The sequence below is a fragment of the Mustelus asterias genome, unplaced genomic scaffold, assembly GCF_964213995.1.
Source record: "Mustelus asterias unplaced genomic scaffold, sMusAst1.hap1.1 HAP1_SCAFFOLD_2053, whole genome shotgun sequence".
NCBI classification, from domain to species: Eukaryota; Metazoa; Chordata; class Chondrichthyes; order Carcharhiniformes; family Triakidae; genus Mustelus; species Mustelus asterias.
The window spans coordinates 17,501-43,644 of NW_027591998.1; the positions used below are offsets into that span (position 1 = coordinate 17,501).

At 54.8% G+C, this 26,144-nt stretch overlaps 1 protein-coding gene across 1 annotated transcript in view; it reads right to left on the reverse strand.

Annotated features, from left to right (window-relative positions):
• LOC144489246 (catechol O-methyltransferase A-like) overlaps nt 1-26,144 on the reverse strand; it is a 27,928-nt gene extending 1,784 nt beyond the window's left edge. Inside the window, exons 1-4 of the mRNA XM_078207111.1 lie at nt 26,015-26,144; nt 19,248-19,530; nt 15,500-15,693; nt 7,600-7,731 (exon numbers count right to left, since the gene is read on the reverse strand). Of these exons, the coding sequence (XP_078063237.1) occupies nt 7,600-7,731; nt 15,500-15,693; nt 19,248-19,530 (609 nt within the window). The 5' untranslated portion in view covers nt 26,015-26,144. The remainder of the gene's footprint in view (nt 1-7,599; nt 7,732-15,499; nt 15,694-19,247; nt 19,531-26,014) is intronic.

Genomic DNA, 26,144 nt, shown 5'->3' on the forward strand with positions numbered 1-26,144 from the left:
ACCAGAGGGGCACCAATATCCTGGGAGGGAAATTTGCTACGGCTCTTCAGGGGGGTTTAAACTAATTTGTCAGGGGAGTGGGAAAAGGAGTTGTACTCCAGAAGTCAGTGTTGAGGGTGGTGAGGTATTGGGGAAGGTATCAGGGTCAAGGGTGGGTACCGGTAGACAGGAAGGTGGGTTGAAGTGTGTCTACTTCAATGCAAGGAGCATCCGGAACAAGGTAGATGAATTTGGGGCGTGGATTGGTACTTGGGACTACGATGTTGTGGCCATTACGGAGACGTGGGTAGAACAAGGACAGGAATGGTTGTTGGACGTTCCGGGGTATAGATGTTTCAGTAAGTGTAGGGAAGCTGGTAAAAGAGGTGGAGGAGTGGCATTGTTAATCAAGGATAGTTTAACGGCTGCGGAAAGGCACTTCGAGGGGGATCTGCCTACAGAGGTAATATGGGCTGAGGTTAGAAATAGGAAAGGAGCGGTCACGTTGTTAGGAGTTGTCTATAGGCCCCCAAATAGTAATAGAGATGTGGAGGAAGAAATTGCTAAGCAGATTATGGATAGGTGTGGAGGTCACAGGGTAGTTGTCATGGGGGACTTTAACTTTCCAAATATTGATTGGAACCTTTGTAGGTCAATAGTTCGGATGGGGCAGTTTTTGTGCAGTGTGTGCAGGAGGGTTTCCTGACACAATATGTGGATAGGCCGACAAGAGGTGAGGCCACATTGGATTTGGTACTGGGAAATGAACCGGGCCAAGTGTTAGATTTGGTTGTGGGAGACCACTTTGGAGATAGTGACCACAATTCGGTGTCTTCTGTTATTGCAATGGAGTGGGATAGGGCCATATGGCAGGACAAGGTTTACGATTGGGGGAGAGGTAATTGTGATGCGATTAGGCAAGAATTAGGGGGCATAAGATGGGAACAGAAACTGTCAGGGAAAGGCACTAATGAAAAGTGGAACTTTTTCAAGGAACAAATACTGGGTGTCCTTGATAGGTATGTCCCTGTCAGGCAGGGAGGAAATGGCCGAGTGAGGGAACCATGGTTCACGAAAGAGGTGGAATGTCTTGTGAAAAGGAAGAGGGAAGCTTATGTAGGGATGAGGAAACAAGGTTCAGATGGCTCGATTGAGGGTTACAAGTTAGCAAGGAATGAGCTGAAAAAGGGGCTTAGGAGAGCTAGTAGGGGGCATGAGAAGTCCTTGGCGGGTCGGATCAAGGAAAACCCCAAGGCTTTTTACTCTTATGTGAGGAATAAAAGAATGACCAGGGTGAGGTTAGGGCCGGTCAAGGACAGTCGTGGGAACTTGTGTATGGAGTCAGTGGAGATAGGCGAGGTGATGAATGAATACTTTTCTTCAGTGTTCACCAAGGAGAGGGGCCATGTTTTTCAGGAAGAGAAGGTGTTACAGGCTAATAGGCTGGAGGAAATAGTTGTTCGGAGGGAGGATGTACTGGCAGTTTTGAATAAACTGAAGGTCGATAAGTCCCCTGGGCCTGATGAAATATATCCTCTGATTCTTTGGGAGGCAAGGGATGAGATTGCAGAGTCTTTGGCTTTGATCTTTGGGTCCTCGCTGTCCACGGGGATAGTGCCAGAGGACTGGAGAGTGGCGAATGTTGTTCCTCTGTTTAAGAAAGGGAATAGAAATGACCCTGGTAATTATAGACCGGTTAGTCTTACTTCGGTGGTTGGTAAATTGATGGAAAAGGTCCTTAGGGATGGGATTTACGACCATTTAGAAAGATGCGGATTAATCCGGGATAGTCAGCACGGATTCGTGAAGGGCAAGTCGTGCCTCACAAATTTGATTGAATTTTTTGAGGAGGTAACTAAGTGTGTTGATGAAGGTAGGGCAGTTGATGTCATATACATGGATTTTAGTAAAGTCTTTGATAAGGTCCCCCATGGTCGGCTTATGATGAAAGTAAGGAGGTGTGGGATAGAGGGAAAGTTGGCAGATTGGATAGGTAATTGGCTATCTGATCAAAGACAGAGGGTGGTGGTGGATGGAAAATTTTCAGACTGGAGGCAGGTTGCTAGCGGAGTGCCACAGGGATCAGTGCTTGGTCCTCTGCTCTTTGTGATTTTTATTAATGACTTAGAGGAGGGGGCTGAAGGGTGGATCAGTAAATTTGCTGATGACACCAAGATTGGTGGAGTAGTGGATGAGGTGGAGGGCTGTTGTAGGCTGCAAAGAGACATAGATAGGATGCAAAGCTGGGCTGAAAAATGGCAAATGCAGTTTAACCCTGATAAATGTGAGGTGATTCATTTTGGTAGGACTAATTTAAATGTGGATTACAGGGTCAAAGGTAGGGTTCTGAAGACTGTGGAGGAACAGAGAGATCTTGGGGTCCATATCCACAGATCTCTAAAGGTTGCCACTCAAGTGGATAGAGCTGTGAAGAAGGCCTATAGTGTGTTAGCTTTTATTAACAGGGGGTTGGAGTTTAAGAGCTGTGGGGTTATGCTGCAACTGTACAGGACCTTGGTGAGACCACATTTGGAATATTGTGTGCAGTTCTGGTCACCTCAATATAAGAAGGATGTGGAAGCGCTGGAAAGAGTGCAGAGGAGATTTACCAGGATGCTGCCTGGTTTGGAGGGTAGGTCTTATGAGGAAAGGTTGAGGGAGCTCGGGCTGTTCTCTCTGGAGCGGAGGAGGCTGAGGGGAGACTTAATAGAGGTTTGTAAAATGATGAAGGGGATAGATAGAGTGAACGTTCAAAGACTATTTCCTTGGGTGGATGGAGCTATTACAAGGGGGCATAACTATAGGGTTCATGGTGGGAGATACAGGAAGGATATCAGAGGTAGGTTCTTTACGCAGAGAGTGGTTGGGGTATGGAATGGACTGCCTGCAGTGATAGTGGAGTCATGGAATGGACTGCCTGCAGTGATAGTGGAGTCAGACACTTAGGAACATTTAAGCGGTTATTGGATAGGCACATGGAGCACACCAGGATGATAGGGAGTGGGATAGCTTGATCTTGGTTTCAGATAAAGCTCGGCACAACATCGTGGGCCGAAGGGCCTGTTCTGTGCTGTACTGTTCTATGTTCTATGTTGAACCACTGTGCCACCATGCCACCCTGGTAGGACTTTCACAGTGAATGGTACGGCGTTAGGGAGTATTGTGGGACAGAGGGACCTTGGAGTTTGGGTGCACGGTTCTCGAAAGGTGGAGTCACAGGTAGATAGGGCAGTGAAGAAGGCTTTTGGCATGCTGGTCTTCATCAGTCAGGGCATCGAGTATAGAAGTTGGGAAGTTATGTTGCTGTTGTACAGGATGTTGGTGAGGCCACACCTGGAGTATTGTGTTCAGTTTTGGTCGCCTTAGGAAAGATGTTATTAAACTGGAGAGTGTGCAGAAGAGATTTACAAGGATGTTCCCAGGACTCAAGGGACTGAGTTACAGGGAGAGATTGGACGGGCTGGGACTATTTTCTTTGGAGCGTAGGAGACTGAGGGGTGATCTTATAGAGATGTACAAGATAATCAGAGGTATGGATAGGGTGAATGCACTCAGTCTTTTTCCCAGGTTGGGGAATCCAGAACGAGAGGGCAGAGGTTTCAGTTCCGAGGGGAAAGAATTAATGGGAACCTGAGGAGTAACGTTTTTACACAGAGGGCGGTGCGTCTGTGGAATGAGCTGCCGGGGGAAGTGGTTGAGGCAGGGACATTGACAACATTTAAAAGGGATTGGGACAGATACACGGATAGGAAAGGTTTAGAGGGATACGGGCCAAAAGCAGGCAAATGGGGTTAGCTTAGATGGGTATTTTGGTCGGCATGGACCAGTTTGGGCCTGCCTCCGTTCCGTAGATTCTATGATCCTATAAGATCGTATTTATAAATGATCTGAGAATCTTAGAGTCTTAGAAACCCTACAGCACAGAAAGAGGCCATTCGGCCCATCGAGTCTGCACCAACCACAATCCCACCCAGGCCCTACCCCCATATCCCTACATATTTACCCGCTAATCCCTCTAACCTACGCATCCCAGGACACTAAGGGGCAATTTTAGCATGGCCAATCAACCTAACCCGCACATCTTTGGACTGTGGGAGGAAACCGGAGCACCCGGAGGAAACCCACACAGACACGAGGAGAATGTGCAAACTCCACACAGACAGTGACCCGAGCCGGGAATCGAATCCAGGTCCCTGGAGCTGTGAAGCAGCAGTGCTAACCACCGTGGTGGAAGCGGGCACATCAGCAACATTTAAGGGGCATCTGGATGGGGACGTGAATAGGGAGGGAATAGAGGGATACGGACCGAGTGAGGGCAGAAGGGTTTATTTTAGTTTAGTTCGGGCATCATGGTCAGCACGGGTTTGGAGGGCCGAAAGAACAAGAACAAAGAACAAAGAACAGTACAGCACAGGAAACAGGCCCTTCGGCCCTCCAAGCCTGTGCCGCTCCTTGGTCCAACTAGACCAATCGTTTGTATCCCTCCATTCCCAGGCTGCTCATGTGACCATCCAGGTAAGTCTTAAACGATGTCAGCGTGCCTGCCTCCACCACCCTACTTGGCAGCGCATTCCAGGCCCCCACCACCCTCTGTGTAAAAAACGTCCCTCTGATGTCTGAGTTATACTTCGCCCCTCTCAGCTTGAGCCCGTGACCCCTCGTGATCGTCACCTCCGACCTGGGAAAAAGCTTCCCACTGTTCACCCTATCTATACCCTTCATAATCTTGTATACCTCTATTAGATCTCCCCTCATTCTCCGTCTTTCCAAGGAGAACAACCCCAGTCTACCCAATCTCTCCTCATAGCTAAGACCCTCCATACCAGGCAACATCCTGGTAAACCTTCTCTGCACTCTCTCTAACGCCTCCACGTCCTTCTGGTAGTGCGGCGACCAGAACTGGACGCAGTATTCCAAATGTGGCCTAACCAGCGTTCTATACAGCTGCATCATCAGACTCCAGCTTTTATACTCTATACCCCGTCCTATAAAGGCAAGCATACCATATGCCTTCTTCACCACCCAGGGCCTGTTCCTGGGTTGGACTTCTCCCTGTTTATTATATAGGATGGGGTTGTTTTTCCTTGGAGCAGAGGAAGCTGAGACGGGACCTGATCGAGGAGTATAAAATGATAAGGGACAGAGATAGGGTGAATAGGAAGAAACTTTCCCCCTGAGTAGCGGGTTCGGTAACCAGGACACACAGATTTAAGGAGATTTGAGGAGAAGGTTTTTCACCCAGAGGGGGGTGGGAGTCTGGAACTCGCTGCCTGAAAGGATGGGAAAGGCGGGAAACCTCACAACATTTATGTGGGTCACGAACGTCCTTGAGGGAAGGAAATCTGCCTTCCTTACCCCGGTCTGGCCTACATGTGACTCCAGAGCCACAGCAATGTGGTTGACTCTCAACTGCCCTCCAAGGGCAACTAGGGATGGGCAATAAATGATGGCCCAGCCAGCGACGCCCGTGTCCCAGGAATGAATAAAACAAAATGCCACAAAGGAGTGTGAGCTGGAGAATGGGTTGACAATGGACAGGGGCTTGATGGCCGGGGTAGACACAATGGATCGAAGGGCCTCTCCCTGTGCTGTCAAACACTCTGATGCTGGAGGTTTGGGCAGGTGAGGCTCAGTAGGTGCACACACAGGAACACAAGGTAGCAAACACAAACGCACACAGGAAGATCCCCGCTGCGGGAGGGGGAACCGCACATTCCACTGCCGATCGATCAACGCACACACGACAAGGAAACTGAGGACATTACGGCAAGGGCAAAGGCAGACAACAAAGGTGATCATTATCCCACTGCAGAAATATCCTGGGCCAATTTCCTCCCCTCAGCACTGACCCTCCCACAGTGCGGCGCTCCCTCAGCACTGACCCTCCCACAGTGCGGCGCTCCCTCAGCACTGACCCTCCCACAATGCGGCGCTCCCTCAGCACTGACCCTCCCACAGTGCGGCGCTCCCTCAGCACTGACCCTCCCACAGTGCGGTGCTCCCTCAGCACTGACCCTCCCACAGTGCGGCGCTCCCTCAGCACTGACCCTCCCACAGTGCGGCGCTCCCTCAGCACTGACCCTCCCACAGTGCGGCGCTCCCTCAGCACTGACCCTCCCACAGTGCGGCGCTCCCTCAGCACTGACCCTCCCACAGTGCGGCGCTCCCTCAGCACCGACCCTCCCACAGTGCGGCGCTCCCTCAGCACTGACCCTCCCACAGTGCGGCGCTCCCTCAGCACCGACCCTCCCACAGTGCGGCGCTCCCTCAGCACCGACCCTCCCACAGTGCGGCGCTCCCTCAGCACTGACCCTCCCACAGTGCGGCGCTCCCTCAGCACCGACCCTCCCACAGTGCGGCGCTCCCTCAGCACTGACCCTCCCACAGTGCGGCGCTCCCTCAGCACTGACCCTCCCACAGTGCGGCGCTCCCTCAGCACTGACCCTCCCACAGTGCGGCGTTCACTCAGCACCGACCCTCCCACAGTGCGGCGCTCCCTCAGCACTGACCCTCCCACAGTGCGGCGCTCCCTCAGCACTGACCCTCCCACAGTGCGGCGTTCACTCAGCACCGACCCTCCCACAGTGCGGCGCTCCCTCAGCACTGACCCTCCCACAGTGCGGCACTCACTCAGCACTGACCCTCCCACAGTGCGGCGCTCCCTCAGCACTGACCCTCCCACAGTGCGGCGCTCCCTCAGCACTGACCCTCCCACAGTGCGGCGCTCCCTCAGCACTGACCCTCCCACAGTGCGGCGCTCCCTCAGCACTGACCCTCCCACAGTGCGGCGCTCCCTCAGCACTGACCCTCCCACAGTGCGGCGCTCCCTCAGCACTGACCCTCCCACAGTGCGGCGCTCCCTCAGCACTGACCCTCCCACAGTGCGGCGCTCCCTCAGCACTGACCCTCCCACAGTGCGGCGCTCCCTCAGCACTGACCCTCCCACAGTGCGGCACTCACTCAGCACTGACCCTCCCACAGTGCGGCGTTCACTCAGCACCGACCCTCCCACAGTGCGGCGCTCCCTCAGCACTGACCCTCCCACAGTGCGGCGCTCCCTCAGCACTGACCCTCCCACAGTGCGGCGCTCCCTCAGCACTGACCCTCCCACAGTGCGGCGCTCCCTCAGCACTGACCCTCCCACAGTGCGGCGCTCCCTCAGCACTGACCCTCCCACAGTGCGGCGCTCCCTCAGCACTGACCCTCCCACAGTGCGGCGCTCCCTCAGCACTGACCCTCCCACAGTGCGGCGCTCCCTCAGCACTGACCCTCCCACAGTGCGGCGCTCCCTCAGCACTGACCCTCCCACAGTGCGGCACTCACTCAGCACTGACCCTCCCACAGTGCGGCGTTCACTCAGCACCGACCCTCCCACAGTGCGGCGCTCCCTCAGCACTGACCCTCCACAGTGCGGCGCTCCCTCAGCACTGACCCTCCCACAGTGCGGCGCTCCCTCAGCACCGACCCTCCCACAGTGCGGCGCTCCCTCAGCACTGACCCTCCCACAGTGCGCGCTCCCTCAGCACTGACCCACCCACAGTGCGATATTCCCTCAGCACTGACCCTCCCACAGTGCGGCACTCCCTCAGCACTGAGCCTCTGAGTTGAAGGTGTAGTTACCTCCAGCAGTTTGGTGTCTGGGGTGTAACTCTCCTTCCAGTGATCCAGGAAAACAAAATCCAGTTTGTCAATGTCAAACTTCTTGCGGAGTTCTGGAATCTGGTCCCAGGATGAACCCACCAACAGTTCCACCTGAGATACAAGTCAGAATGTGAGTTAACATTGACTCTGTTTCGCAGTGGGTTGAGCAAGAGGCAGATCGAATTACAGATTACAGAAATGATGCTGGCTTTTTTTAAATTAGCCTTGTTAATTTTTCCTTCGTAGTTTTCACCTTTGTTGCACTGTGGCAATGTCCTTTCTTGTGACCAGGTGCCTTTATTTATATTACACTTTGGATATAGTCTTAACACCAATATGTTGTCAGGTGACTTCAGTAGTCATCACAAAAATGTGAATTCCTCCATAACTCACATGGGGAACCTGCCCAAACATCTCTGTGCAATGCTGAATCTCCTTGGACTATTCCACTGTCTGGACATCACTTCCTTTAGCTCTACACCCCTCCCTATCTCTGTCACCTCCTCCAGCCCCTACACCCCTCCCTATCTCTGTAACCTCCTCCAGCCCCTACACCCCTCCCTATCTCTGTAACCTCCTCCAGCCCCTACACCCCTCCCTATCTCTGTAACCTCCTCCAGCCCCTACACCCCTCCCTATCTCTGTAACCTCCTCCAGCCCCTACACCCCTCCCTATCTCTGTAACCTCGTCCAGCCCCCTACACCCCTCCCTATCTCTGTAACCTCCTCCAGCCCCCTACATCTCCACCCTATCTCTGTAACCTCCCCCAGCACCTACACCCCTCCCTATCTCTGTAACCTCCTCCAGCCCTACACCCCTCCCTATCTCTGTAACCTCCTCCAGCCCCTACATCCCCTCCCTACCTCTGTAACCTCTCCAGCTCCGACACCCCCTCCCTATCTCTGTAACCTCCTACAGCCCCTATACCCCCTCCCTATCTCTGTAACCTCTCCAGCTCCGACACCCCCTCCCTATCTCTGTAACCTCCTCCAGCCCCTACACCCCCTCCCTAGCTCTGTAACCTCCTCCAGCCCCTACACCCCTCCCTATCTCTGTAACCTCCTCCGGCCTCTACACCCCTCCCTATCTCTGTAACCTCCTCCAGCCCCTACACCCCTCCCTATCTCTGTAACCTCCTCCAGCTCCTACACCCCTCCCTATCTCTGTAACCCCCTCCAGCCCCTACACCCCCTCCCTATCTCTGTAACCTCTCCAGTTCCTACACCCCCTCCCTATCTCTGCAATCTCCTCCAGCCCCTACACCCCCTCCCTATCTCTGTAACCTCTCCAGCTCCGACACCCCCTCCCTATCTCTGTAACCTCTCCAGTTCCTACACCCCCTCCCTATCTCTGTAACCTCCTCCAGCCCCTACACCCCTCCCTAGCTCTGTAAACTCCTCCAGCCCCTATACCCCTCCCTATCTCTGTAACCTCCTCCCGCCCCTACAACACCTCCCTACCTCTGTAACCTCCTACAGCCCTCCCGATCTCTGTAAACTCCTCCAGCCCCTACAACCCTCTATCTCTGTAACCTCCTCCAGCCCCTATACCTTCTCCCTATCTCTGTAATCTCCTCCAGTCCCTACACCGCTCGCTGTCTCTGTAACCTCCTCCAGCCCCTACACCTTCTCCCTATCTCTGTAATCTCCTCCAGTCCCTACACCGCTCGCTGTCTCTGTAACCTCCTCCAGCCCCTACACCTTCTCCTTATCTCTGTAACCTACTCCAGTCCCTACACCGCTCGCTGTCTCTGTAACCTCCTCCAGCCCCTACACCCCTCCCTATCTCTGTAACCTCCTCCAGCCCCTACACCTTCTCCCTATCTCTGTAACCTCCTCCAGCCCCTAGACCCCTCCCTATCTCTGTAACCTCCTCCAGCCCCTACACCTTCTCCCTATCTCTGTAACCTCCTCCAGCCCCTAGACCCCTCCCTATCTCTGTAACCCCCTCCAGCCCCTACACCCCCTCCCTATCTCTGTAACCTCCTCCAGCCCCTACACCTTCTCCTTATCTCTGTAACCTACTCCAGTCCCTACACCGCTCGCTGTCTCTGTAACCTCCTCCAGCCCCTACACCCCTCCCTATCTCTGTAACCTCCTCCAGCCCCTACACCTTCTCCCTATCTCTGTAACCTTCTCCAGCCCCTACATCCCTCCCTATCTCTGTAACCTCCTCCAGTTCATCGGTCAGAACATTGAATCCAGGAGTTGGGACGTCTTGTTGAAGTTGTACAAGACATTGGTAAGGCCACACTTGGAATACTGGGCCCGATTTTACCAAAACGGGCACGAAAACATGGTAAAGTCGGGTGTGAGGCCATTAACGCGATCCGTGCCTGCGTCTGCGCAGCTTGCCACTTTACCGAAACCCGGGAATGGCGGCGATTCGATTCGCGCCCAAAACGGGCGCAACGGCGATTTTAATACATTTGCATTCATTTCAATGGAATTAATGAACTGCCCGCCCAACTTTATCAGCATTTCCCCCTTTACCCCCGCGTTCGCCGATCCGGAACCGCGCCGTAATGGACCTGCTGAATAATAGTCTGAATCGGGCGCTCCAGCTGCTGAAGAGCGAGTTCAGATCAGTGGAGGGGGGGGAAGGAAGGAGGCAGGTCAGATCATTCTCTGGTTGTGGTGGGGGGGGTGGCGGGGAGTGAGGCCAGATCGTTGTCTGCAGGGGGTGGGGGAGGAGGGAGGCCAGATCGTTGTCTGGGCGGCGGGGGAGTAGGTGGGTAAGATGTATCTCTGGTGGCGGGGCGGGGGGGGGGGGGGGGGAGGCCCGATGGCTCACTGGTGGGGGGGGGGAGAGGAGGCAGATTGGTCTCTGTATGAGGGAGGGTGGGGGAGGCAGATGGATCTCTGGTGGGGGCACGGGGACGCAGGGAGGTCCGCTGCCACTCATTGGGTGATCGGTGTGGCCGGGGGTGCAGAGGAGGGTGGGGGAGTGTGGAGGGGGGCAGGGGTGGTTATCGGTCTGGGTAGCGGGGGGGGGGGTGGATAAGGGGGACAGTGATGTGTGTGGGTAGTGGGGGGGTGGATAAGGGGGACAGTGATGTGTGTGGGTAGTGGGGGGGGTGGATAAGGGGGACAGTGATGTGTGTGGGTAGTGGGGGGGTGGATAAGGGGGACAGTGATGTGTGTGGGTAGTGGGGGGGTGGATAAGGGGGACAGTGATGTGTGTGGGTAGTGGGGGGGTGGATAAGGGGGACAGTGATGTGTGTGGGTAGTGGGGGGGTGGATAAGGGGGACAGTGATGTGTGTGGGTAGTGGGGGGGTGGATAAGGGGGACAGTGATGTGTGTGGGTAGTGGGAGGGGTCGATAAGGGGGACAGTGATGTGTGTGGGTAGTGGGGGGGCGTGGATAAGGGGGACAGTGATGTGTGTGGGTAGTGGGGGGGGTGGATAAGGGGGACAGTGATGTGTGTGGGTAGTGGGGGGGGGGTGGATAAGGGGGACAGTGATATGTGTGGGTAGTGGAAGGGTAGATAAGGAGGACAGTGATGTGTGTGGGTAGTGGGGGGTGGATAAGGGGGACAGTGATGTGTGTGGGTAGTGGGGGGGTGGATAAGGGGGACAGTGATGTGTGTGGGTAGTGGGGGGGGTGGATAAGGGGGACAGTGATGTGTGTGGGTAGTGGGGGGGGTGGATAAGGGGGACAGTGATGTGTGTGGGTAGTGGGGGGGGGTGGATAAGGGGGACAGTGATGTGTGTGGGTAGTGGGGGGGGTGGATAAGGGGGACAGTGATGTGTGTGGGTAGTGGGGGGGGTGGATAAGGGGGACAGTGATGTGTGTGGGTAGTGGGGGGGGGGGTGGATAAGGGGGACAGTGATGTGTGTGGGTAGTGGAAGGGTAGATAAGGAGGACAGTGATGTGTGTGGGTAGTGGGGGGTGGATAAGGGGGACAGTGATGTGTGTGGGTAGTGGGGGGTGGATAAGGGGGACAGTGATGTGTGTGGGTAGTGGGGGGGTGGATAAGGGGGACAGTGATGTGTGTGGGTAGTGGGGGGGGATTAGCTTAGGGGTTTAAAAAAAAAGGCGACATGGACAAGTTGGGCCAAAGGGCCTGTTTCCATGCTGTAAACCTCAATGACTCTATGACTCAGTCTCTGCACCCCCTCCCCATTTCTGTAACTTCCTCCAGCCTCTGCACCCCCTCCCTATCTCTGTAACCTCCTTCAACCCCAACACCCCTCTGCATCTCTGTAATCTCCTCCAGCCCATATACCCCTCACTATCTCTGTAACCTCCTCCAGCCCCCCACACCCCCTCCCTATCTCTGTAACCTCCTCCAGCCCCTGCACCCCCTCCCTATCTCTGTTACCTCCTCCAGCCCCGATACCCCTCACTATCTCTGTAACCTCCTCCAGTCCCAACACCCCCTCACTATCTCTGTAACTTCCGCCAGCCCCTACACCCCTCCCTATCTCTGTAACCTCCTCCAGCCTCTACACCCCTCCCTATCTCTGTAACCTCCTCCAGCCCCGACACCCCCTCACTATCTCTGTAACCTCCTCCAGCCCCTACACCCCTCTCTATCTCTGTAACCTCCGCCAGCCCCTACACCCCTCACTATCTCTGTAACCTCCACCAGCCCCTACACCCCTCTCTATCTCTGTAACGTCCTCCAGCCCCCCACACCCCCTCCCTATCTCTGTAACTCCTCCAGCCCCCCCACACCCCCTCCCTATCTCTGTAACCTCCTCCAGCCCCGATACCCCTCCCTATCTCTGTAACCTCCTCCAGCCCCGACACCCCCTCACTATCTCTGTAACCTCCGCCAGCCCCTACACCCCTCTCTATCTCTGTAACCTCCTCCAGCCCCTACACCACTCTCTATCTCTGTAACCTCCTCCAGCCCCCCACACCCCCTCCCTATCTCTGTAACCTCCTCCGGCCTCTACACCCCCTCCCTATCTCTGTAACCTCCTCCAGCCCCGACACCCCCTCACTATCTCTGTAACCTCCGCCAGCCCCTACACCCCTCACTATCTCTGTAACCTCCGCCAGCCCCTACACCCCTCCCTATCTCTGTAACCCCCTCCAGCCCCTACACCCCTCTCTATCTCTGTAACATCCTCCAGCCCCTACACCCCTCCCTATCTCTGTAACCTCCTCCAGCCCCTACACCCCCTCCCTATCTCTGTAACCTCCGCCAGCCCCTACACCCCCTCTCTATCTCTGTAACCTCCTCCAGCCCCTATACCTTCTCTCTATCTCTGTAACCTCCTCCGGCCTCTACACCCCCTCTCTATCTCTGTAACCTCCTCCAGCCCCTACACCCCTCCCTATCCCTGTAACCTCCTCCAGCCCCTATACCCCTCTCTATCTCTGTAACCTCCTCCAGCCCCTAAACCTTCTCTCTATCTCTGTAACCTCCTACGATACTCCGAGATCTCTGCGCTCCTCCAATTTTGGCCTCCTGAGCAACCTTCGTTCCTATCACTCCGCCATTGGCGGCCGTGCCTTCAGCTGCGGGGCGGGGGGGCGGATGGGTGTGGGGGGGGGGGGGGCCTAAGCTCTGGAATTCCCTCCCTCAAGCTCTCTGCCTCTCTCTCTCTCCCGGCTCTCGGTCTCTCTGTCTCCTCCTCCATCACGACTCCCCTTAAAACCAGCTCTATTGACAGCGCTGCCAATGACCTGATTTAAGAACAGCAAAGAATAGTCCAGCACAGGAACAGGCCCTTCAGCCCCTCCAAGCCTGTGCCGATCATGATACCCAAACTAACCTAAAATAAACCTTCTGACCTCACTCGCTCCGTATCCCTCTACTCCCTCCCTATCCAGGGACCCATCCAGATGCCTCTTAAATGTTGTTAATGTTCCTGCTTCCACCACCTCCTCTGGCAGCGCGTTCCAGGCACCCACCGCTCTCTGCGTGAAAAACTCCCCCCCGCACATCTCCCTTAAACTTTCCCCCTCTCACCTTGAACCTGCGCCCCGTTGTAACTGACCCTTCCACCCTGGGGAAAAAGCCTCTGACTATCCACCCTGTCTGTGCCTCTCATCATTCTGTAGACCAGGTCTCCCCTCAGCCTCCGTCTTTCCAGTGAAAACAATCCTAGTTTATTCAACCTCTCCTCACAGCCGACACCCTCGAGACCCGGCAACATCCTGGTGAACCTGCTTCACACTCTCTCCAAAGCTTCCAGGTCCTTCTGGCAGTGCGGTGACCAGAACTGCACGCAATACTCCAAATGCGGCCTAACCCAGGTTTTATATAGCTGCAATATGATTCCCCAACTCTTGTACTCAATGCCCCGGCTGATGAAGGCAAGCATGCCGTATGCCTTCTTAATCACCTTGGCCGTCTGTGTTGCCACTTTTAGGGAACTGTGGACCTGCACGCCCAGGTCCCTCTGTATGTTAATGTTCCTAAAGGTTCTGCCATTTACAGTATAATTCACACCTACATTTGATCCTCCAAAATGCATCACCTCGCATTTATCCGGATTAAACTCCATCTGCCATTTCTGTGCCCAAGTCTCCAATCTATCGATATCCTGTTGTATCCTCTGACAATCCCCGGCACTATCAGCAACTCCACCAATCTTCGTGTCATCCATAAACTTACTAATTAGACCACCCACATTTTCCTCCAGATCTAGATTTAGGCCCTTGTGAAGTGACTTGTTTGGACTTCCACAGTTAACGGTCGGGGAATGTTGTCGAACAGAGAGACCGAGGGGCGCAGGTACATAGCTCCTTGAAAGTGGCGTCACGGGTGGACAGGGTGGTGAAGGTGGTTATTGGCACTCTCGCCTTCCTCGGTCAGGGCATTGAGGACAGGAGTTGGGACGCAATGTTACAAACTGTACAAGACACTGGTGCGGCCACATTTGGAGCGCTGCGTACAGTTCTGGTCGCCCTGCGATAGGAAGGATGTTATTAAACTGGAAAGGAGCTGGAAGGTTTGAGGAGAGGCTGGATAGGCCGGGACTTTTTCCCTGCAGCGTAGGAGGATGAGGGATGACCTCATAGAGGTTTATAAAATCATGAGGGGCATTGATAGGGTGAACAGCCAAGGCCTTTTCCCAAAGATAGGGGAGTCTAAAACTAGAGGGCATAGGTTAAAGGTGAGAGGGGAAAGATTTGAAAGGGACCCGAGGGGCAACTTTTTCACACAGAGGGTGGTGCGTGTATGAAATGGGCTGCCAGAGGAGGTGGTAGAGGCGGGTACAGTGACAACATTTAAAAGACATGGCAGCACGGTGGCACAGTGGTTAGCACTGCTGCCTCACAGCACCAGGGACCCGGGTTCGATTCCCGCCTCAGGTCACTGTCTGTGCGGAGTTTGCATATTCTCCCCGTGTCTGCATGGGTTTCCTCCGGGTGCTCCGGTTTCCTCCCACAGTCCAAAGATGTGTGGGTTAGGTGGATTGGCCATGCTAAATTGCTCCTTAGTGTCCAAAGATGTGCGGGTTCGGTGGATTGGCCATGCTAAATTGCCCCTTAGTGTCCAAAGATGTGTGGGTTAGGTGAATTGGCCATGCTAAATTGCCCCTTAGTGTCCAAAGATGTGTGGGTTAGGTGGATTGGCCATGCTAAATTGCCCCTTAGTGTCAGGGGGACGAGCTAAGGTAAACACATGGGGTTGTGGAGATAGGGTCTGGGTGAGATTGTGGTGGGTGCAGACCCGATGGACCGAATGGCCTTCTTTTGCACTGTTGGGATTCTATGATTTGGACAGGGACATGGATTGGAAAAGGTTTAGAGGGATACGGGCCAAATGGGACTAGTTCAGTTTAGGAACCTGGTTGGCATGGAGGAGTTGGGCCGAAGGACCTGTTTCTGTGCTGTATATCGCTATGAGTCTATGGTTAGCAGTCAGAGGTGCTAGATAAATGCAGTTTGAGCTCACTGAGATCTTTCCTTCACCTGATGTTCCAGTCCTGCGTAGCTGATAACCTGCCGGGCCAGTTTGGCAGTCTCGGGGTCAAACTCCACCGTGTAAAGCCGCGCCCCCGGCTTGAGGAGTCTGGCGATGCGGACAGTGGAATAGCCGCAGTACGTCCCCAGTTCCAACACCACCCCGGGATTCACCTCCGACACAACTCGGTCCAGGATCAAACCTGGGAAGAAACAACGATGAAACTTGGAAAAAGTGGCACGGAGGGACATCTGATACCACATTTAATAATAACACTGCGACTGTACCACCCATCACCCGTGTCAAAGCTATCCCAGTGGATTACAGCCCCAGTGCTGAGGGAGCGCCGCACTGTGGGAGGGTCAGTGCTGAGGGAGCGCCGCACTGTGGGAGGGTCAGTGCTGAGGGAGCGCCGCACTGTGGGAGGGTCAGTGCTGAGGGAGCGCCGCACTGTGGGAGGGTCAGTGCTGAGGGAGCGCCGCACTGTGGGAGGGTCGGTGCTGAGGGAGCGCCGCACTGTGGGAGGGTCGGTGCTGAGGGAGCGCCGCACTGTGGGAGGGTCGGTGCTGAGGGAGCGCCGCACTGTGGGAGGGTCGGTGCTGAGGGAGCGCCGCACTGTGGGAGGGTCGGTGCTGAGGGAGCGCCGCACTGTGGGAGGGTCGGTGCTGAGGGAGCGCCGCACTGTGGGAGGGTCGGTGCTGAGGGAGCGCCGCACTGTGGGAGGGTCAGTGCTGAGGGAGCGCCGCACTGTGGGAGGGTCGGTGCTGAGGGAGCGCCGCACTGTCCACCATCCACAAGGACACAAGTCAGGAGTGTGATGGAATACTCTCCACTTGCCTGGATGGGTGAGGCTCCAACAACACTCGAGAAGCTCGACACCATCCAGGACAAAGCAGCCCCGCTCGATCGACACGCTAACCACAAACACTCACTCCCTCCACCACCGACGCACAGTGACAGCCGTGTGTACCGTCTACACGATCCACTGCAGCCACTCACCAAGGCTCCTTAGGCAGCATCTTCCAAACCCACCACCTCGACCATCTACAAGGACAAGGGCAGCAGATACCTGGGAACACCCCCACCTGGAGGTTTCCCCTCCGAGTCACTCACCATCCCGACTGGGAAATATATCAGCCGTTCCTGGGGTGGCACAGTGGTTGGGACTGCTGCTTCACAGCGCCAGGGACCCGGGTTCGATTCCCGGCTCGGGTCACTGTCTGTGTGGAGTCTGCAAATTCTCCCCGTGTCTGCTCTGGGTGCTCCGGTTTCCTCTCACAGTCCAAAGATGTGCAGGTTAGGTGCATGAATGCATGGGGGTTATGGGGATAGGGTGGGGGGATGGGCCTTGACAAGATATTCTGTTGGAGAGTCGGTGCAGGCTCGATGGGCCGAATGGCCTCCTTCTGCACTGTCGGGATTCTCTGATTCCTTCACTGTGGCTGGGGTCAAAATCCTGGAACTCCCTCCCTAACAGCACTGTGGGTGTACCTACACCACACGGGGTCTGCAGCGGGTTCGAGAAGGCGACTCACCCGCCACCTTCTCAAGGGGGGGGGGGGGGGGGTAGTTAGAGATGGGGGATAAGTGCTGGGTCTGGGTACGAGCGTCCCCGCCCCTCTCTCTCTCTCTCTCACACTCGCAGTCCCAGGCCAGCTGTGTGAGAAAGCTGTGTGGAATTGGGCGCACTCTCTCGATGAGCTCCAGTTCCACATTGAAATGCGTGACACCAAGCCTGGCCCCCAGCCTTCGAGATCCTCACTGGATGGCTGTTACCAGGAGATGCTGGACAGAGCGATGGTATCTGGCAAAGCTCAGGCCAGGAGGCGACTGCAGAATGAGATGGGTGATTAACTCAAACCGTGCCTTTGTTCGCTGTACAGACGGGCTACAAGAGAGAGACTGTTAACCCAGAAACGCAGCGAATGTTCCGGGGACCCGGGTTCGAATCCCGCCACGGCAGGTAGTGGCATTTGAATTCAATAAAAAATATCTGGAATTAAGAATCGACTGATGACCCGTTGTGGGAAAAACCCATCTGGTTCCTTTAGGGAAGGAAATCCTCACCCCGGTCTGGCCTACCTGTGACTCCAGAGCCACAGCAATATGGGTGACTCTCAACTGCCTTCAGGCAACTAGGGATGGGCAATAAATGCTGGACCCAGCCAGCAAGGTGCTAGTTGGTGTACGTTTTAATAAGGCCTGTCACCACTCTGGGACTTGCCAGTGGCAATTCTGTCTGGGAATTCCCGACATAGCAATGGATATCAGCCAGTGAGAAGCAAACCCATTTCAGTGGGGGCCGCGTCAAATGGTCTTCTACTGCTGGTGGTGGCTGGAGGATCCCCTTCCTTTGAGATGCCCTCACTCTTTTGGGTAATCAATTTTCACACAGCAAGATCCCACACGCAGGGGTGTGATAATGGCCTAAATTAGATCATTCCCGCTTTTAGTCATGTTGTTCGAAGGATCAATATTAACCCCGGGGAGAATGACCACAAAATCACTTCCCCTTCCTCCTATCTGACGGGGCCCTCCTTCAGCACTGACCCTCCCACAGTGCGGCGCCCCCTCAGCACTGACCCTCCCACAGTGCGGCGCTCCCTCAGCACTGACCCTCCCACAGTGCGGCGCTCCCTCAGCACTGACCCTCCCACAGTGCGGCGCTCCCTCAGCACTGACCCTCCCACAGTGCGGCGCTCCCTCAGCACTGACCCTCCCACAGTGCGGCGCCCCCTCAGCACTGACCCTCCCACAGTGCGGCGCTCCCTCAGCACTGACCCTCCCCCGTGCGGCGCCCCCTCAGCACTGACCCTCCCACAGTGCGGCGCTCCCTCAGCACTGACCCTCCCACAGTGCAGCGCTCCCTCAGCACTGACCCTCCCACAGTGTGGCGCTCCCTCAGCACTGACCCTCCCACAGTGCGGCGCTCCTTCAGCACTGACCCTCCCCCGTGCGGCGCCCCCTCAGCACTGACCCTCCCTCAGCACTGACCCTCCCACAGTGTGGCGCTCCCTCAGCACTGACCCTCCCACAGTGCGGCGCTCCCTCAGCACTGATCCTCCCACAGTGCGGCGCTCCCTCAGCACTGACCCTCCCACAGTGCGGCGCCCCCTCAGCACTGACCCTCCCACAGTGCGGCGCCCCCTCAGCACTGACCCTCCCACAGTGCGGCGCTCCCTCAGCACTGACCCTCCCACAGTGCGGCGCTCCCTCAGCACTGACCCTCCCACAGTGCGGCGCTCCCTCAGCACTGACCCTCCCACAGTGCGGAGCTCCCTCAGCACTGACCCTCCCACAGTGCGGCACCCCCTCAGCACTGACCCTCCCACAGTGCGGCGCTCCCTCAGCACTGACCCTCCCACAGTGCAGCACTCCCTCAGCACTGACCCTCCCACAGTGCGGCACTCCCTCAGCACTGACCATCCCACAGTGCGGCGCTCCCTCAGCACTGACCCTCCCACAGTGCGGAGCTCCCTCAGCACTGACCCTCCCACAGTGCGGAGCTCCCTCAGCACTGACCCTCCCACAGTGCGGCGCTCCCTCAGCACTGACCCTCCCACAACCCTCCCGATCTCTGTAACTTTCTCTCTGTGCTCCATCGAATCAGGGCCTTTGGGTTTCTCCCTCGCTCCATCATTGGTCGTGTTGGGGTCTGCTCAGTGCTCCGGAGTCCCGGGGACATTATAGTGGGCATGCTGTGGGCGACACAGGAACACAGTGGGTGGGGAGGGGTTCTTGCTTCAGGCCTCCTACCCTTCTCATCGCCCACGTTCATGGCCCACTCGACCGTGCTGCCGAACCTGTCAATGGCATCCAGCACGCTCTGTGGGTCACCCCGCCTGGCCATCTTCCTCACGTAGCTCAGCATCCGTTGCGGCTGGGAGGTGCCGGTCAGCCGATCCCGCAGGGCGATCTGAATCCTGTCGTGCCAGAGCAGGCACAGCCATGCATTTCTCCTGGCCAGGGATGGGATCAGCCTGAAGACCAGCAGGTAGGCAATGACCGCCACCATTGCCCCATACAGAATGAAGGTCATCTGTGGAAATGAGGGAAGAAACCACCCAACAAACGGTTAACCAACGAATCAGAGAATCCTACAGTGCAGAAGGAGGCCATTCAGCCCATCGAGTCTCCACCGACCAAAATCCCACCCAGGCCCTCTCCCCATAACCCCATACATTACCCTAGCTAGTCCCCCTGACACTAAGGGACAATTTAGCATGGCCAATCCGAGCGATATACAGAAAAACCATATCATTCATAGTGTTGCGAGCTTGAGTTTGTGATGTTGGAATTTGATGTTGATAAAGATGTAAAAAATTGTAAAAATGCGAGGGGGAAAATTATGGCGTGGTCCCTTTAAAAGCGGGTGTTTCACCTCAGTGCAGGAGGTTTAAAATGCAAAGTACACACAGAGTCCCAGACTGAAACATTTATATCAAAACGTCAAGCAGTCATCTGGACAAAGACAACCTGTTTGTGTGAATTTTGCCCAATCAATTGAAAGCAACACTCAGCTACCAAGAACCTATAAGATTTGAATTTGATGATGTTGATCAATCCTATTGTAGGAAAATTGATAGGTCACCACGGGTATAAAAGAGGGTGCAAGAAGGAAAACAGGAGGTAGCAACTGCCACCTCTCAAGCCTCGAGAGGGAGAGAGCAGCTCTCCACTCTGCCAGCTTTATATATCTCTTCAGAGAACACACCATCGAACCAGTGAAAGGTACCAAATCAGAAAGAACTCACAGACGGAAAAATCAACCGAGAAACTCCAGAAGGTTCCGAAAGATACAAAACCTGGTTGTATATTTTTTTTGAGAGTGACTAAATTCTGTTATTACTTTTTTGGTGAATGAACGGATATTGTATTTATCTGAACAGCATTCCAGGAGAATCTTATTTTATTCGGGATGTTACTTGTTTAGATAAAGTCCCGGTTAGTTAAATAAATAAATTGTTAAGTGTTTATTTTAAAGTGAGTGTGGGATATTTCTGTTAGTTACCCACTAAACGTTACTGAAGGGCAGTTCACACCTTCCCACACACTTTGAACAGATTACGAGGCGAGGGATTCCTCTTTGGGGGATTCAGCGTGGCTCCTCAAAAGGGGATCGACCTCTGCATCATTACGATAGAGTACAGAGGGCAAGAAGGAAAGGAGAGGGTGCAGAATGTAGTGTTACAGTCATAGCTAGGGTTTAGAGAAAGATCTGCTTAATATACTCTTTCTCCACTTTTCCCCCCATTTTGTCCCCCCTTTCCTTACCTTTTCTCCCCCTTTGCTTCCCCTTTCTCTATATTTTACCTCTATCCCCTCCTCCCCCCCCCCCCCCCCGCATCCTAATCTGTCACAGTTTACCCTCTGATTTTAGCTTCTCTGCCGTTCACACGGCACGGTAGCACAGTGGTTAGCACTGCTGCTTCACAGCTCCAGGGTCCTGGGTTCGATTCCCGGCTCGGGTCACTATCTGTGTGGAGTTTGCACATTCTCCTCGTGTCTGCGTGGGTTTCCTCCGGGTGCTCCGGTTTCCTCCCACAGTCCAAAGATGTGCGGGTTCGGTTGATTGGCCAGGTTAAAAATTGCCCCTTAGAGTCCTGATGCATAGGTTACAGGGATTAGCGGGTAAATATGTGGGGGTAGGACCTGGGTGGGATTGTGGTCGGTGCAGACTCGATGGGCCGAATGGCCTCCTTCTGCACTGTAGGGTTTCTATAAATTTCTATAAATGCACCCTTTATTCTCTCTATGGGCTGCCATTAGCAGCCTTTCCCCTGGTTTCTGTGGCTATGACTCATCTTTCATTCCCTCCCCCTGCAGTATAAATATCTCCCACTTTCTCTGCCTTTTAGCTTTGACAAAGGGACATCTGGACTCGAAACGTCACCTCTTTTCTCTCCTTACAGATGCTGCCAGACCTGCTGAGATTTTCCAGCATTTTCTCTTTTGATTTCAACTTGATATAAGGTAAGTCCGTACAAAGGTCTGACGGCAGCAGAGAAGGAGCTGTTCCTGAGTCGGTGATCTCAGACTTTTGTATCTTGTATCGGATTCTCAGGGGGGGATTGACAGGGTGGATGCTGAGAGGGTGTTTCCCCTTGTGGGGGAGTCTGGGACCAGACTCTGTATCGGATTCTCAGGGGGGATTGGCAGGGTGGATGCTGAGAGGGTGTTTCCCCTTGTGGGAGAGTCTGGGACCAGGGTGAATAATCTCAGAGTGAGGGAGGGTCACCCATTGGAGACAGAGATGGGGAGGAATTTCTTCTCTGAGTGTGTGGAATTCTTTCCCGCAGAGGCCTGTGGAGGCCGGGTTGTCCAGTATGTTCAAGGCTGTGACAGACACCCCACCCTACCCAAATGAATTGTGGGACCTGGAAAGTCAGCACCCTTAGGCCCTTCAAGCCTTTCCTGCTATGGTTGATTTATGCTGGTCTCAGCTCCATTTCCCCCGTTGCCCTCTCTTCCTCGATCTATGAAATATTTATCCACCTATACTTCGAATGATCCAGCCTCCACCACCCTCTTTGAATTTTTATGATGTTGACACCAGCAGACCAATCCTACTATAGGAAAATTGATAGGTCGTCGCAGTTATAAAAGAAAGTGAAAAGGGGGAAAACAGATAATAAGCAACTGCCACCTCGAGAATTCCAGAGATTCACCATCCTCTGCGGGAAGAAATTTCTACGCACCTCAGTTTTAAATGACTGGTCCTTTATCTTGTAGCAATGTCCCCTTGTTCAAGACTCTCCCAGTCGTGAAAACATCTCACCATCTACCCTATCAAACCCTCTCAGGATCTGATCTGTTTGAATACAGACCGTTACGATGTGGAGGTTGTTCCCCTTTTGAGAAGCCACGCCGAATCCCCCAAAGAGGAATCCCTCGCCTCGTAATCTGTTCAAAGTGTGTGGGAAGGTGTGAACTGTCCTTCAGTAACGTTTAGTGGGTAACGAACAGAAATACCCCCACACTCATTGCAAAATAAACACTTAATTTATCTATTTAACTGACCGGGAACTTGAAATAAACAAGTAACATCCCGAATAAAATAAGATTCTACTGGAATGCTGTTCAAAAAAATACACTATCCATTCATTCACCAAAAAGTAATAACAGAATTTACTCACTCTCAAAAATATATACAACCAGGTTTTGTGCCTTTCGGAACCTTCTGGAGTTTCTCGGTTGATTTCTCCGCCTGTGAGTTCTCTCTGATTTGGTACCTTTCGCTGGTTCGATGGTGCGTTCTCTGAAGAGATATATAAAGCTGGCAGAGTGGAGAGCTGCTCTCTCCCTCTCGAGGCTTGAGAGGTGGCAGTTGCTACCTCCTCTTTTTCCCTCTTACACTCTCTTTTATACCCGTGGTGACCTATCAATTTTCCTACAATAGGATTGTTGTCGACACCATCAAATTCAAATCTTATAGGTTCTTGGTAGCTGAGTGCCTGCTTTCAATTGATTGGGCTAAATTCACACAATCAGGTTGTCTTTGTCCAGACGACTGCTTGACTTTTTGATATAAATGTTTCAGTCTGGGACTCTGTGTGTACTTTGCATTTTAAACCTCCTGCACTGAGGTGAAACACCCACTTTTAAAGGGACCACGCCATGTTTTCCCCCTCGAGCATTTTTACAATTATTTACATCTTTATCAACATCAAATTCCAACATCACAAACTCAACTTTAAAACTCCACCTAACCTACACATCTTTCATCCCAGACTTTAGCCTGGTGAATCTCCTTTGGACTGCCTCCAACGTTACTGTGTCCTTGTTAAGGTAAGGCTCCATTAGGGGTCCAAGACTGTACACAGTATTCCAGGTAAGGCCTCACCAACACCCTGCACAACTGCAACAAAACCTCCCTATTTTTAAACTCCAACCCCTTTGCAATAAAGGCCAAAATGCTGTTTGCCTCCTGAGCCACTTGGCATGCTTGGTTTCATCGGTCAGAACAAAGAACAAACAAAGAACAGTACAGCATAGGAACAGGCCCTTCGGCCCTCCAAGCCCGTGCCGCTCCCTGGTCCAAACGAGAGCATTCTTTTGTATCCCTCCATTCCCACTCCGTTCATGTGGCTATCTCGATAAGTCTTAAACGTTCCCAGTGTGTCCGCCTCCACCACCTTGCCCAGCAGCGCATTCCAGGCCCCCACCACCCTCTGTGTAAAATACATCCTTCTGATATCCGTGTTAAACCTCCCCCTCCTCACCTTGAACCTATGACCCCTCGTGAACGGCACCACCGTATGGGGGGGAAGGAGGGGTATGGGGGGGAAGGAGGGGTATGGAGGGGAAGGAGGGGTATGGAGGGAAGGAAGGGTATGGGGGGGAAGGAGGGGTATGGGGGGGAAGGAGGGGTATGGAGGGAAGGAAGGGTATGGGGGGAAGGAAGGGTATGGGGGGAAGGAAGGGTATGGGGGGAAGGAAGGGTATGGGGGGGAAGGAAGGGTATGGGGGGAAGGAAGGGTATGGGGGGGAAGGAAGGGTATGGGGGGGAAGGAAGGGTATGGGGGGGAAGGAAGGGTATGGGGGGAAGGAAGGGTATGGGGGGGGAAGGAGGGGTATGGGGGGGAAGGAGGGGTATGGGGGGGAAGGGGGGAAAGGAGGGGTATGGGGGGGAAGGAGGGGTATGCGGTATCGGAGGAAGGGGGGAGATCAGGATATTGAAGTCGATGATCAGCCATGATCAAGGTGAATGGCGGAGCAGCTGGAAGGGCCGAATGGCCTCCTCCTGCTTCTAGTTTCTATGTTTCGTTGCACATGCTGAAAGGTGGCAGAGAGACACTCTTGACAAGAATCCACAACCTCATCATCCTTCACTGGGGTAAAGGGAGCGACAGTGCAGGATGGCTCCTTCACTAAGAATAGAATCTGCTTGTCTCTCAGTAGCTGGTTCTCTCTGACAGGACAATGGCCCAGGTCTGGCTTATTCAGCAGAACTGCTAACTCCACAGCGAACATTCCACAACACACTCCACACAAACCACAATAAAGCTATCAAAACACAACGTTATGCACAGGCTCAGCAGGTCTGGCAGCATCAGCGGAGAGAGTTAATGCTGTGAGTTGAATATGACCCTTCATCCTCAGTCACACTGTGGGAGGGTCAGTGCTGAGGGAGCGCCGCACTGTGGGAGGGTCAGTGCTGAGGGAGCGCCGCACTGTGGGAGGGTCAGTGCTGAGGGAGCGCCGCACTGTGGGAGGGTCAGTGCTGAGGGAGCGCCGCACTGTGGGAGGGTCAGTGCTGAGGGAGCGCCGCACTGTGGGAGGGTCAGTGCTGAGGGAGCGCCGCACTGCGGGAGGGTCGGTGCTGAGGGAGCGCCGCACTGTGGGAGGGTCAGTGCTGAGGGAGCGCCGCACTGTGGGAGGGTCAGTGCTGAGGGAGCGCCGCACTGTGGGAGGGTTAGTGCTGAGGGAGCGCCGCACTGTGGGAGGGTCGGTGCTGAGGGAGCGCCGCACTGTGGGAGGGTCAGTGCTGAGGGAGCGCCGCACTGTGGGAGGGTCAGTGCTGAGGGAGCGCCGCACTGTGGGAGGGTCAGTGCTGAGGGAGCGCCGCACTGTGGGAGGGTCAGTGCTGAGGGAGCACCGCACTGTGGGAGGGTCAGTGCTGAGGGAGCGCCACACTGTGGGAGGGTCAGTGCTGAGGGAGCGCTGCACCGTGGGAGGGTCAGTGCTGAGGGAGCGCCGCATTGTTGGAGGGTCAGTGCTGAGGGAGCGCCGCATTGTGGGAGGGTCAGTGCTGAGGGAGCGCCACACTGTTGGAGGGTCAGTGCTGAGGGAGCGCCGCACTGTGGGAGGGTCAGTGCTGAGGGAGTGCCGCACTGTGGGAGGGTCAGTGCTGAGGGAGTGCCGCACTGTGGGAGGGTCAGTGCTGAGGGAGCGCCACACTGTGGGAGGGTCAGTGCTGAGGGAGCGCCGCACTGTGGGAGGGTCAGTGCTGAGGGAGCACCGCACTGTGGGAGGGTCAGTGCTGAGGGAGCGCCACACTGTTGGAGGGTCAGTGCTGAGGGAGCGCCGCACTGTTGGAGGGTCGGTGCTGAGGGAGCGCCGCATTGTTGGAGGGTCAGTGCTGAGGTAGCTCCACACTGTGGGAGGGTCAGTGCTGAGGGAGCGCCACACTGTGGGAGGGTCAGTGCTGAGGGAGCGCCGCACTGTGGGAGGGTCAGTGCTGAGGGAGCGCCGCACTGTGGGAGGGTCAGTGCTGAGGGAGCGCTGCACTGTGGGAGGGTCAGTGCTGAGGGAGCACCGCACTGTGGGAGGGTCAGTGCTGAGGGAGCGCCGCACTGTGGGAGTGTCAGTGCTGAGGGAGCGCCGCACTGTGGGAGGGTCAGTGCTGAGGGAGCGCCGCACTGTGGGAGGGTCAGTGCTGAGGGAGCGCCGCACTGTGGGAGGGTCAGTGCTGAGGGAGCGCCGCACTGTCAGAGGCGCTTGTTTCAGGATGAAAGTGAGTTAAAGCCAGTTTGCTCTCCCAGGTGGTCACATGATATCTCACGGCCAGTGAGACTACTTACCTGTGAATGTGCTCTTCCTGCCTGCTAACCAAATCCCAAGGTGCCAGAAGTGCTGCTGCTCTCTCTCTGTGTCTGTCTCCCTCTCGCAGTCAGTCACAAATCCTATTGGGCAGCTGCACTCAGACGAAAG